General features: G+C 41.8%; 1 protein-coding gene across 5 annotated transcripts in view; it reads right to left on the bottom strand.

Annotated features, from left to right (window-relative positions):
- Positions 1–12,524, bottom strand: part of LOC147890467 (pre-mRNA-processing protein 40A-like) — a 116,646-nt gene that overhangs the window by 58,087 nt on the left and 46,035 nt on the right. For all 5 annotated transcript variants that reach the window (XR_015542786.1, XR_015542787.1, XR_015542788.1 and 2 more), the window contains 5 exons: positions 10,316–10,363; positions 10,131–10,223; positions 9,588–9,695; positions 9,394–9,458; positions 9,216–9,318 (listed from right to left, as the gene is read on the bottom strand). Coding sequence is in view for 2 of the 5 variants with exons in the window: in XM_087390945.1 (XP_087247071.1) it covers positions 9,216–9,318; positions 9,394–9,458; positions 9,588–9,695; positions 10,131–10,223; positions 10,316–10,363 (417 nt within the window). In the remaining 3 variants the exon portion in view is untranslated. The remainder of the gene's footprint in view (positions 1–9,215; positions 9,319–9,393; positions 9,459–9,587; positions 9,696–10,130; positions 10,224–10,315; positions 10,364–12,524) is intronic.

Genomic DNA, 12,524 nt, shown 5'->3' with positions numbered 1-12,524 from the left:
CCAGCCTACGTGACTGCAGAAACACCGTCACTCCACCTCCCGTCCAAACGCCAACGAGCTCCATACTTCGCGCATCAGCCACCAAGCTCTAGACACGACGGCCCACCGACCATCCAACGTCAACTAGACACAGACGGCCAACCTTAACTGCCAGCCGATGCCCTACTTCAACAGTCTCCATGAATTGCGCTCAGCGACCACTCCAAACGACCCGACGTCTTCAACTGCACCCACAACTACTAGAAACGAGCCCCGTTCTCACAGCTGCCAACGAACCAACTATAGCCTAGCCTCCTACGCCAAGCAACGGCATACAAGGCCTCCCTACACGCCTTCGACGGACGCTCAATGAGCAACTCCAACGGCCGGCAACCAATCAACGCTAGCTCACATGCACGACAGCAGCAACGACCACTAGAGCCACAACCTCCAACAGTGTGGCTCCAGCGACCTCCAACAACAAGCCTGAGACGGACAACCTTCAGAAATCGACGCACCATCACCTCGCCTCTAGCAACCTCTCCAAAGCAGCTTTGCAATATCAGCTTAACCTCCACGACCAGACGAATTCCATCAACAGATTCTCTGTAAGATTTCGTCACTCAGAAGATTCTCACACATGGCCTTATCAACAACCTTATCCTAAGGTCACCACAACCACAGACTTGGTCAGAAAAGTGCCACGTGGTACCCTATCTGCCACCTGATCAAGTGCCACGTCAGCACCTCGAGCCCAAGTCATGTCACCGCTGACACGTAAGCACCACATCATCATCCACATGGCAACCGCCAACCACGTCATCCTTATCTGCCACGTCAGCACGCTGACATCACTGTCACGTCATTAGAGTTTATCAACCAACTTCCACTTCATCATACAGCTCATCAATGCCATGTCAACATTGACTTGTCAAGTCATCAGTCAAAGTCAACACTATCACATCAGCACTGCCACGTGGTAGTATCCCCTGCCTGACACTCTTACCCCTCTACCGGCTCTGTGTGCACACTGCATGTGTGCGCACCCTCACAAGCACACCCCTTGGCAGACACACCCATGCATGTGAACACAGTCACCACATCATCATTTTGTACCCTTTTTGCCCCTCCACCTAGATCAAGCCATATCTCTTGATCCTAAAAGAAATTGAGGACGCTCCAAAAAAAAAAAACGCTCAATTTTTCGTGCTCTACGCGCTCGTCACATCACGCGCATATTTCGATGCAAGTATCACACACTTTTGATCTTTGGCGTCAAATCACTTCTTTCACGTACATCAGCCTCTACAACGACACATCTGACCCAGCACCTAAAACGAACACATAAAATGAATTGTTCGCTGGTTTTTCATCGCTCAACGGTTGATCTAGTTTGCATCTGACCCAGCACCTAAAACGAACACAAAAAAGGAATTATTTGCTGGTTTTTCATCGCTCAACGATTGATCTAGTTCTCGTTCAAAGTAGATTAGATCATCCATAGCGAAGAGAACTCCAAAGCAGCCAATCAAAGCCATGCCGAAAATTTCCTAAATAGTTTCTACTCGGAGTCTGTCCCAACGCTCACCTAAAACCTGACGTTCCACAGTTCAGTGAGCAGACTTCAGAGTGTTCAGAGCTATTGATCGATTGATCAGTGGACAGATTGCACATGATTTGATTTCACACAGACACGCCATCATTGTAAAGCCCATTTGGCTATTTTCCAGCATTGTGCACTTTATTCAAGCCTTGTAAAGCCTCTTCGCTATTCCTGGCATCATTTGCCACAAGCCTTGTAACAGATTTGATTATATATTGCAGTTCTATCTTCACCGACAGTTCAGATTTCACCTGATACAGTTAGTGTTTTGCAGTTGATTCAGACAGTGATTTCACAGACGCTTTAGTATGTCTACAACTAGCAACCTCAATTTGGAGGCATCTGCTTAGCTAGACAACTAAAATTACAGCACATGGAAATACCGAATGGAGACCATTCTTGTACTTCAGGACAAATGGAAGTATGTCGATGGATCTATACCTAGACCATTGGACGATCCAGCAGTAGCTCTACTCCACTTGTTGTCACAGCACCAACAGCGGGATCTATAGCTACACCAACAGTAACCGCACCTGTAGCAGATCCTGCCATTGCCCGAGCACAGGCAGAACGGGATAAGAAAGACAAGTATATCTGATCAAGCAGAATGTGCAAGATGTCATGCTAGGACAAATGAACACAGTCAAGACATCAAAAGAAGTATGGGATATGTTCGCAGCTCTCTACGAGTCCAGGAACACTTCCAGGACTCTCACACTGAGAAACCAGATCGACTAGAGTTTTCGCAACAGCAGGATCTACAGCTACACCAACAGTAACCGCATGTGTAGCAGATCCTGCCATTGCCCGAGCAGAGAAATCATGATGGTGGACATTCAAGTCATACTCATTATGCCAATGAACCTGAGAATAAGTTTCTAGCAAGCGAGGAAATGTAGAAGATTGATTGAAATTCACAAGGAGAATTAAGTTATCAAGTCGATCAACCAGATCAGGATCCTTGGTAGATCGACAACAGCACATCATCTCATATGACAAAACATCACGAATAGTTCACAGAGATGAAACCATTAGAAGGTCAAAAGAACATTATCTACACTACAAATAACACACCAAATCCAGTTCAAGGGAAAGGCACTGTCCCTATGAATAGTTTCACTAGTAGAAAAGGATTGGTAAAAGACGTACTCTATGTTCCAAAGCTCATAAGAACCTCTTGTCAGTAGGTCAAATGATGGAGCACAACTACAGAGCCATCTTTGATGGAGATGAATACACGATCAAAGACAAATCCAGAGGATATCAGCTAGTAGGAAAAGCAGTCAAGGAAGGAAGTGTGAGAAAATGCAAGAGAGCAAGAGTGCTGCATTTGCACCTCTACCCCTGCCTCCAGCTATAGGAGTGACAGGTGTAGCCACTGTATCTGGTCTTGCTTCATCTCCACTGACATAATTCCAAAGATGTCTGCCAACCAAGATATTGCGAACCATGCATCTCAATGCTCTGTTGAATGCCCAAAAATATGCAAATAGACTCTGTAAAAAGTGGCAAAAGTCTGCAAATTGACTCGTACTGAGTCCAGAACTGCTTGCAAACTTTCAAAATGCTCTTTAACCTGCAAAATTGCAACCCAAATGCAAAAGCCCCAATTTCTTGCGGGAAATTGCATACAAAAGAGGGCAAATGCTCTGAAAGCCCCAAATGTTGCACAAATTGCACTCTACTTGCAAAAGCTCCAAATTTCACTGCCAGATTGTAGTGCGATTGAAAAAGCCCCCAAATTCTCCAAAACTTGCAGATCAACTGCAATGTCTGCTAAAGCTTGAAATGTGCTCCCAAAAGCTAAGCCAAACAATGGCCGAATGCACTGCTGAGCTTGCAAATGAACCCTACCAACAAATGTCGGACACCAGATACCTTCAGCCTACAAAAATCTGCTCGTACGGAACTGTACGGACGGAACTGACTCGCATGTACGGAACTGTACGGACGGTTGTGCTGAACTGTACGGACAGTCATACGAAACTGGCACGCAAGTACAAAAATTCGTACGGGCTGTACGGACGGATTTCTGCGTGGGTGTACGAGTGCGAGCATGCGCTGGTACGGACTGTACAGACGACAGGTCGCAATAAAGCTGTACAGACGAGCGGGAGCTGGAGCTTGGCGATGGAGCTGAAATGCGGGAGCTGAAAGAGAAGAGCAAGGAGCAGGGAGCAAGTCACTAGGAAGGAAGTGCTCTGATACCAAATGTGAGAAAATGCAAGAGAGCAAGAGTGAGCAAGATGGAGAGTGAGCTGAACGTAGTTCACTCCCAAAGTGTACTGAACTGAAGTGACTGAAGTGAAGTACAAAGAAAGAGATAAGGGTTTTGTCACTAACCGTAGTTAGAGATTAGACAGTGGTTAGGGGAAAAAACATATAAGAGGGAAAAGTGCCCCTAACTCACTTATTACATTACATTGGCCATTGCCTAGAATATAATAATAATTCTAATAGAAAGCTTGTCAAAATGCTAGCCACAGTACCAGATTTGCATGCCATGTCAGTTCAACCACAAAAGGTGCCACTTTCCACAATATGGCACAAGAGATATGGACACGTCAATTTCAAAAGCTTGATAGAGCTCAGAAATCAAAATATGGCAATTGAAATTCTGAAACTTCAGTTTCTTGGAAAAGTTTGCGAAGCATGCTGCTTCGATTAAAAAAGCGAACCAATTTCGGCAGAAGCACAAGGTATTCTTGCTTTGATTCACACAAATGTATGGGGTTATGCCCAAACCCGCAGCATCAATGGTTCGCTTTACTACTTGACTTTCATCGACGACTACAGCAGATATTGTTGGGTCTACTTTCTAAAACAAAAATCTGAAGTCTTTTCCAAATTTCAAGAATTCAAAGCTATACAAGTCACAACATTCAAAGACAATTCACATGTGCATATACTCCTGAGCAAAATGCAAGCGCTGAAAGGAAGAACGATACTTTAGCAAACAATGCTAGAGCAATGCTTAGTGAGAAGCATCTTCCGAATCAATATTTGACAGAAGCAATAGCCACTGTAAACTACTTGCTTAATCACCTTCCGACCGAACCGATTCAGGGTATGACTCCTTATGAAGCATTCACTGGGAAGAACATCTCCGCATATTTGGTTGCATAGCATATGCCCACATACATGACGACCATCGCAAAAAAATGAATGCGAAGTCACGTAAATGCATCATGGTTGACTACAGTGAAGAAAGCAAAGCATACAAGTTGTATGATCCCTTCAACCGCAAGGTCATTATCTCCAAAGATGTAGTCTTTAATAAGGAATCAGAATAGAAAACCTCAAATACACAGGAGATAGATGCACCGATTACTCAGTCATCTACAGAAAAGGTTGATGAAGAAGAGCAAGAATTGCCAAAAGCACCTCAAGAAGAGCCACAGCAACTCAAACGGTCTACTAGGGAAAGCAGAGCTCCAACCAGATTGACATATGCTCAAAAAGGCAAAGCAACTACCAATTATGCTCTTATGACTACCATCATGGCTACATAAGAGCCAGTGTACTTCGAAGATGCCGTTGACAAACCATAGTGGCAAACTGCTATGAATGAAGAAATGAAAGCTTTGTATAAGAATAATACTTGGGAATTATGCAATCTTCCGCATAATCTTCCACCATGAAAGAAGGCCATAGCAAACAAATGGGTATACAAAATGAAGTACAATCCAGATGGAAGCATAGAAAAATACAAAGCGAGACTAGTTTCAAAAGGATTTGCACAGCAATATGGTCAGGATTATGATGAGACTTATGCTCCAATAGCAAAGATGGATTCCATACGGTTCTTGATATCACTATCAACACTCAGCAGATGGAATCTGTACCAGCTCGATGTCAAGAATGCTTTTCTCAATGGTTACCTACACGAGGAAGTCTACATGCAACAACCAGCAGGTTATGGTGAACCAACAAAAGAGAATCAAGTTTACCATCTCAAGAAAAGTCTCTACGGCTTAAAGCAAGCACCCAAAAGTTGGTACAGCAAAATAATAAGTATTTTGCTAATCTCGAATACATGAAATCTAATGCAAATCATACTCTCTACTACAAAGTTCAAGGGAAAGACATCACTATTACACTCTTGTACGTAGATAATCTGATTGTGACCGGAAGCAAGGATAGCTTCATCAAGAATTGAAACAAGACTTATCTGCAAAGTTCGACATGAAAGATCTTGGACTTATGCACTATTGTCTTGGAATTGAGTTTTGGAGAGATTAAGACGGCACCTTTATGAGTCAGCTGAAATATGTTGACAATCTCATGAAGAAGTTTCATATGACAGATAGCAAGATTGCAGCCACTCCCATGGAATAGAGTTTGAAACTTACAAAAGATTCAAAAAGCCTACAGTCAATGACAGGGTACTATAGGCAGCTCATCGGATCTCTTATATTTTTGACTATCACAAGGCTAGATATCTATTGCACTAGCACAGTTTATGGTAAATCCAAAATAGTCTCACTGAAATGCAGCCAAAAGAGTCTTGAGATACATCAGAGGTACAACACAGTTTGGAATAGAATACAAAGGAAGTCATCCAAGGTTGCATGGATGCTAGTGACTATACCGAAGATCATGAGACTAAGAGATCCACTCAAGGATATGCATTTTTCCTTGGTCAAGGTGCTATATCATGGTTGTCAAACAGACAGCCAATTGTTTCTTTGTCTTCAATTAAAGCAGAATATCGAGCACTGACTATAGGTGCATGTGAGGCTATATGGCTCAGAAGACTATTGTCAGAAACAAATTACTTTGATGAATCAAAGCCAACAACAATATACTGTGATAATCAATCGGCTCAAGCATTGGACAAGAATCAAGTATATCACTCCAGGACAAAGCACATTGATGTCAGGGAGCACTTCATCAGAGAAAGAGTGTTACTTGGTGACATCACACTGCAGCATTGTGATCGTAAAGAAAATATTGCAGACATCTTTACCAAACCACTCGGTAAGAGCTTTTCAAGAAGCACCGACAAGCTCTTGGTTTGACGCAGAGGAAGAACATTCCCATTAAAGGGGTGCGATGGAATGTAATGCTCAATCCTTCTTCGATTCTTAAAGGAAGGCCTACTTCATGATGTTGATCTTGAGGAAAGGTGTTGGAAACCATGCTCAACATCATGTGATCATATGTGCATAGCACTAACCCAATAGAGTGCTATAAAGAAAAGGGTTAGATGACCTAACCCTAACCCTAAAATGATTTGTATATAGTCTATTTCAACTAAATCTAGTGTACAGTTAGTCATTTGCGGTGTGCTCTCTAGCTGTGCCTCTCCTCTCATCTCCTCTGTTCTCCTCCCCTCTCTTCATATTTTGTCAGCGTGCTCAAGGCATCAGAAAGTCTACACGTGGTTCGTAAACTTTCGTAAGGCATTTCATCTTGTCCCACGCTCTCGCCTGATCAGGAGGTTACAAGAGTTGCAGCTCCCAGAGATCATGATTTGGGGGATCATGAGTCTGTATGAGTCCATCAGAGGAAGGGTACGTGTCCGAGGAGGCATGTCAGTCTAGGTTGAGAGCACTATCAGATTTTGCATGCTTGTGGAGAAAGACATATTTTAGAAAGTGAAATTAGGATTCCTTCCAATTGGCCACACACATGACCACATTGATCAAATGTTTAGCCAGTTCTCATGAAAGCTTAGAAGAAAAGAAGCATGGGATGGAGATGCAATAATCCGCATTTTATAGGATGCATATGTGCCAAAACCAATAATTGCAAAGATGACAAAAAAAACTAATTTCAGATGCTTTGTGTTTGGTGACCTCACTGGTACTAATCGATATATTGAGAAGCTGAACGGGCTAAGTTTTCAACATCAATTTCGAATGAAGAAAGATCTACAAGGCACAACATTCTTGTGGGATAAGTTCTATTCCACATCACCAGCTTGGGTTCCATCCAAAGGATTGAAGTTATTGAAGTGTGTTCCAGAGCGTGAGTTGTATGTTGCACCCTTACAACCTTTACAATCAGTGAAAGAGGTGCAACGAGCCATGAAGGAGGGAAGAGATGTAAACCCATCAAGTTCTGTCAATGAGATTAGAGACACAGTCCAACAGGCTGCAACGTATTTTAAAGATGTGGTGTGGACATGGTGGAATCCATTCTTTGCAGCCCAATATTTCATCAATGACCACGTGAATGAGCCTCAAGGTGTCTCAAATTTTAGTTGGCTGCAATTCATTGAAGAAACTTTTGTAGATGCATGTACTAGGGAACGTGAATATTTCGGGAACGTCAGATGCCAGAACGGCAATGTTTCGGGAAGGGGGGACGTGCAAAACGGGAACGAGAACACCACGTCATACGACACATCATATGACACGTCCTCATATGACATAAAAGTACACTAGAACATGGAAGAAAACTAGCTATTTACAGCTTCGAACTTTCCATTTCAACTCTACAACTTAATAAATATATGAGAAGAAATTGTGTGAGCACGAAAAAAAAGGGCCGTTCCAGTTCCCCCTGGCTCCATGGAACAATGTTCGCCCATTCCGTGGGTCAGGCTACTTTCATAGAAACAATAGTGACCATGTGATGGAATGTAATGTTCAGTCCTTCTTCGATTCCCCAAAATCACCATCTTGAGGGAAGGCCTACTTCATGATGTTGATCTTGAGGGAAGGTGTTGAGAGATCACGTTCAACATCATGTTATCATATGTGCATAGCACTAACACTTATAGAGTGCTATAAAGGAAAGGGTTAGATGCCCTAACCCTAACCCTAACCCCAACCCTAAATGGATTTGTATATGTTCTACATTTTCAACTAAATCTAGTGTGCAGTTAGTCATTTGTGGTGTGCTCTAGCTGTGCCCTCTCTCCTCATCTCCACTCTTCTCCTCTCCCCTCTTCATATTTTGTCACAGGGAACACCAACCCCCTTCTGTGTTGGCAGCTAAGGATATTGACAATCTTTGTTCTAAACTCCACACTTGATATTGTATTCTACTTACTTCCACTACCTGCAAATCCCACGTATGGTGGACTCACATGAGAGTATTATGGGAGAGGGCTAGGGAGGACTAAACATGATAGTACAAATCCTAATGAGTTGTCACAATCTTTTGAGTGATTCAGCTAACTCTATCACAAGGACTTAATTATTCTTGCTTATGGCACTTTTACCAGCATGCATCTCAAGGAAAGGCACAAAGAGAAGATACAGATGGTTTTAGAGACAATTGCTGATATAAGCTCTTTCATTTATATCTTTCTTTCTAGGGAAAAAAACCCCAAAGCGTCGTATAAACAAAATGCAACGATATGAAGTTCATGCCAATGAGTCTTGTGGAAGACATTAAGCATCAGAAAGATGACATACGTTGAACGAAAAAGGACTAATTGAATGATTGCAAAAGGAGCAAACGAGTCCAGATTTCAAGCAGTTTGAAGCTATGTTTGTTGAAACAAAAACCCCTATATAAATGCATCATCGTCAAAGACATCCAAATTTACCACATTAATCCTAAACAAGCTCTGATATATATACAAAAATATGCGTTAAACACATATACACATGAAATGAACAACTAGTATTATGAATATACTCTAAACCTCATTGACAAAATCATAACGCCTTCATACCTTCTCCTCTTCTCGTTTTCTCTCCTTCTCCTTAGCTTTTTGCTGTAGGTGAGCTATATAGTCATCAAATACTTTCTTGCGAGCTGATTCATCGTCCAAAGCTCTGTGTCCAATGACATCAGTTAAACTCTATTCGAATGAGTGATCACTCCACTCAGATATAGAAAAAAACGCTCACCTAAACTCGGGGTCGCTTTCAAGCAGTGCCTTGCAATCCTCCCATTTGGATGATGTTGTTAAAGACTGCATAAAAGGAGCGGAAAAGAGAGCTTGCATTCAAAGAGAAACCCAACCTCATCATACCCAAAGAATCAATGTCCATTGTCAGCAATAATCTTTACTTAGGCATGACAAATGTCAAATAGAACCCACCTTCTGTCCACGAAGAAGCTCACTAAAATCATCAACCAGTCGTTTTCTCTTTTTAACTTCCTTATCCTCCTTTTCCTTAGCTCTGTCTAATAAATCCTCAAATACAACCTGCAACACATGACATGGGCAGACATATCCTGAATAAGTCACCCAGCTTAAAACTGACCAAGCCCCCCTCCCCCAAAACACACACACACACATACATAGTACATAATACTAAGATAAAACGTCTTTACAATTCAGAGCCCCAATAGACACAACAAGATCAAAACTTCATTGTTATGGTAAAAGGTAAAGACGTGTGTTCCTAGCCATTGAAAAGTGGATTGAAGCTCACATGATTTACATAGGAACCCACCAAGTATACCTGCTGCAGCACTCAGAAAGGCTGCCTTTCATTAACAGTGCTGCACCAATTTGCTTCCAGGTAAAATAGTCCATACAAAGCATTTGCTTTCAAGGCATATATAGCCTTTAGCTAGACGCATCAGCACGGACTCATTGAGCTACTAGAACACAGCTACAGTTGGAACTAAAACTAACCTTAAGGTTTGGTTCAGCAATCGCCGCCAAGTCACCTGCTTCAGCAATAGCAGCCCTGAACTTCTCAAATGTCCACGTAGATGTCACACTGATCTGGCCATATCAATTCTCAGACACCTTAAACCCTTGAATTCCCTTACAAAGATAAACCAAGAGTTCTTATTCAAAATGATTTGCATGTATACCTTCCCAGCTTTCATAGCCTCCTTTGCCCTCGACTTGTCCTCTTGATACTACATACACAAAGCCAATTAAACAAATTTGTGAGAAGAGAAAGTGTTCAAAATATTTTACAGTTAAATATAAATTGATGTAGTAATTCTGCTGGCAGACTCTCCATGTACCTCTGTAAAGCATTTATCTACTAAATCACCTTCCAATCCTGTGTAGAATAAGCTATTCTCACAACCAAATTACTACCACTTATAGCACCTATAATTCATGAATATAAATGGCTAAAATAGAGAACCACTCACATTATAGCAAAGAAACTCTTTCAACTTACCTGCTACTCTAATTATCTAAGTTATTATTGCTCTACTCTACTTGCCTAAGGAGACAAGCAAGAAGAGACAAGATAGTAATGTTTCTCTACTGAAATAGATGTTAGATCCATGTTAGAAGTCAAGAGCTTCAAAGTAAGCCACAAGTTCAGTGTGAAATATATCCCCTCCTTGAAAAACACCTCCAAAACAGGACTAAAAAGACACTAAATGGGTGGTTGATTGATGATATGGCACCCAAGGTGCCATGGTAGAGGGGCTTGATTTGGCAGCCCTTGTTTGCCTCTGTGACAATATGATGAAGTGGAGCAAGCCAAACCCACCTAGAATTAATAGGCTTACTAAACGGGGCCTAGCTAACAAAAAATTTCCCTACATAGAGTTATCTAACTAATCCAAAATAGCAAATGGAAGGTTAGTGAGGTGGCAACCATATGTCGTGCAGATGGGACGGCATTCAAGAGCCACAATGTGGACATATAAATTCCACATGTCTTGCCCATGTGCCGCCTTATTCTTGACTTTGTTGACCTTGCTTGCTTGTACATTAATGTGCCTTGAAAATACAAGACCATGGCGGATCATGTGCTCATACATCTCATCATGGTACCATCGTCAACCAAGTCATCTTCGCTAACCCAACTCACATGCCTCCATAAAGTTGAAATTTATAGTGATGATTTTCATATACTCTATGCCAATGGACAAGCACTCGTGCAAAACAAAATCTGCAAATATGGGCATTCGTGCTTGCGCCGATTGTAAAGGTCCTTGTCCATAGCTTCCTAGGCCCTATAGGGCCAATCACGCTACACCCACATGGTGCTAGAAACTAACTACACTAATGAGGGCCTTGAGCACATAAAAGGCCTTCAAGTACTTCATTATGGGTGTTCATGGACAAAAACTCTCCAAGGGCCTCCAATGAGGGCTTTCAAAACTTACAGTTTCACCTCAACACACACAAGCACTGATTTGATAATTGCCTTCAATGAAGCCTCCCAATGCTCTCATAACAAGGGTTGGAGTGCTCAAAATGACAAAACTTATATTGTGAAATTGATTTGATGGGATAATATAAAAGCAAAGAGTATATGATTACACTTACAACGTGCATAATTAAAGTGCACAAGATGGAAAACCCCCCTCCCCCTTTTAAAAAATACTTGTCCAAAAAGTTTTAAAAAAACTTTAAAAGCACACGTTTTAGCAAACCTACTAAATCTAAGGGTTGAAATAACAGCTTGAAATTATGCAAAAGCAAGTACCAAGCAAGTGAATTCGTTTTGTGACAAGATCTAACAATCAAACACCTCACCATAGTAAATACACGACTCACTTAACTAATCTCGAAAGTCCTCACAAATTCCTTGACTACAAGATCTCAAAAAACTCACAAAACCGTTTCAAGGTCTTCAAAAGCTTCACCTCACTTAGCAGTGATAAAGCCCACTTTCATACAATGTTGACATAATAGAAGATCGAAGCATCAATTGTTGGGATATCTCAAGGTGTATGCCTCAGGCACACCTTATGTTTCTATGTGTGAGTGCTAGAGGCACAGTTAGGTGCCCACAAGCACAGTTAGGTGGTGGAAAAGCCACATAGGATGATTGAGTGAATCTAGGAGCAGATTGAGGAGATGATTGTGGAGCTTTGAGGTCATCAGTGATGTCAGTGACCTTGTATGAGGTGCCTACTTAAGGACCTCTTTCTTCTTCATTCTATAAGCAAGTATTCTGATTTTGTGTCCACTCTACTCTTTCCTTTCAGTATTACAACATGGTATCAGAGCCCTTTGATCCCCCTTGAGCCCATTTTTGCCACATCATCATCTTCTTCTTCATCTTCTTCTTCTCCATTTTCCTCTTTCTTCCCAAAATCTTTGAGA

Source organism: Dipteris shenzhenensis, chromosome 19 (genome assembly GCF_047967505.1).
Source record: "Dipteris shenzhenensis isolate YYH24624 ecotype China chromosome 19, Dip_SZ_1.0, whole genome shotgun sequence".
Lineage (NCBI taxonomy): Eukaryota > Viridiplantae > Streptophyta > Polypodiopsida > Gleicheniales > Dipteridaceae > Dipteris > Dipteris shenzhenensis.
This window is presented reverse-complemented; position numbering and strand designations above follow the sequence as displayed.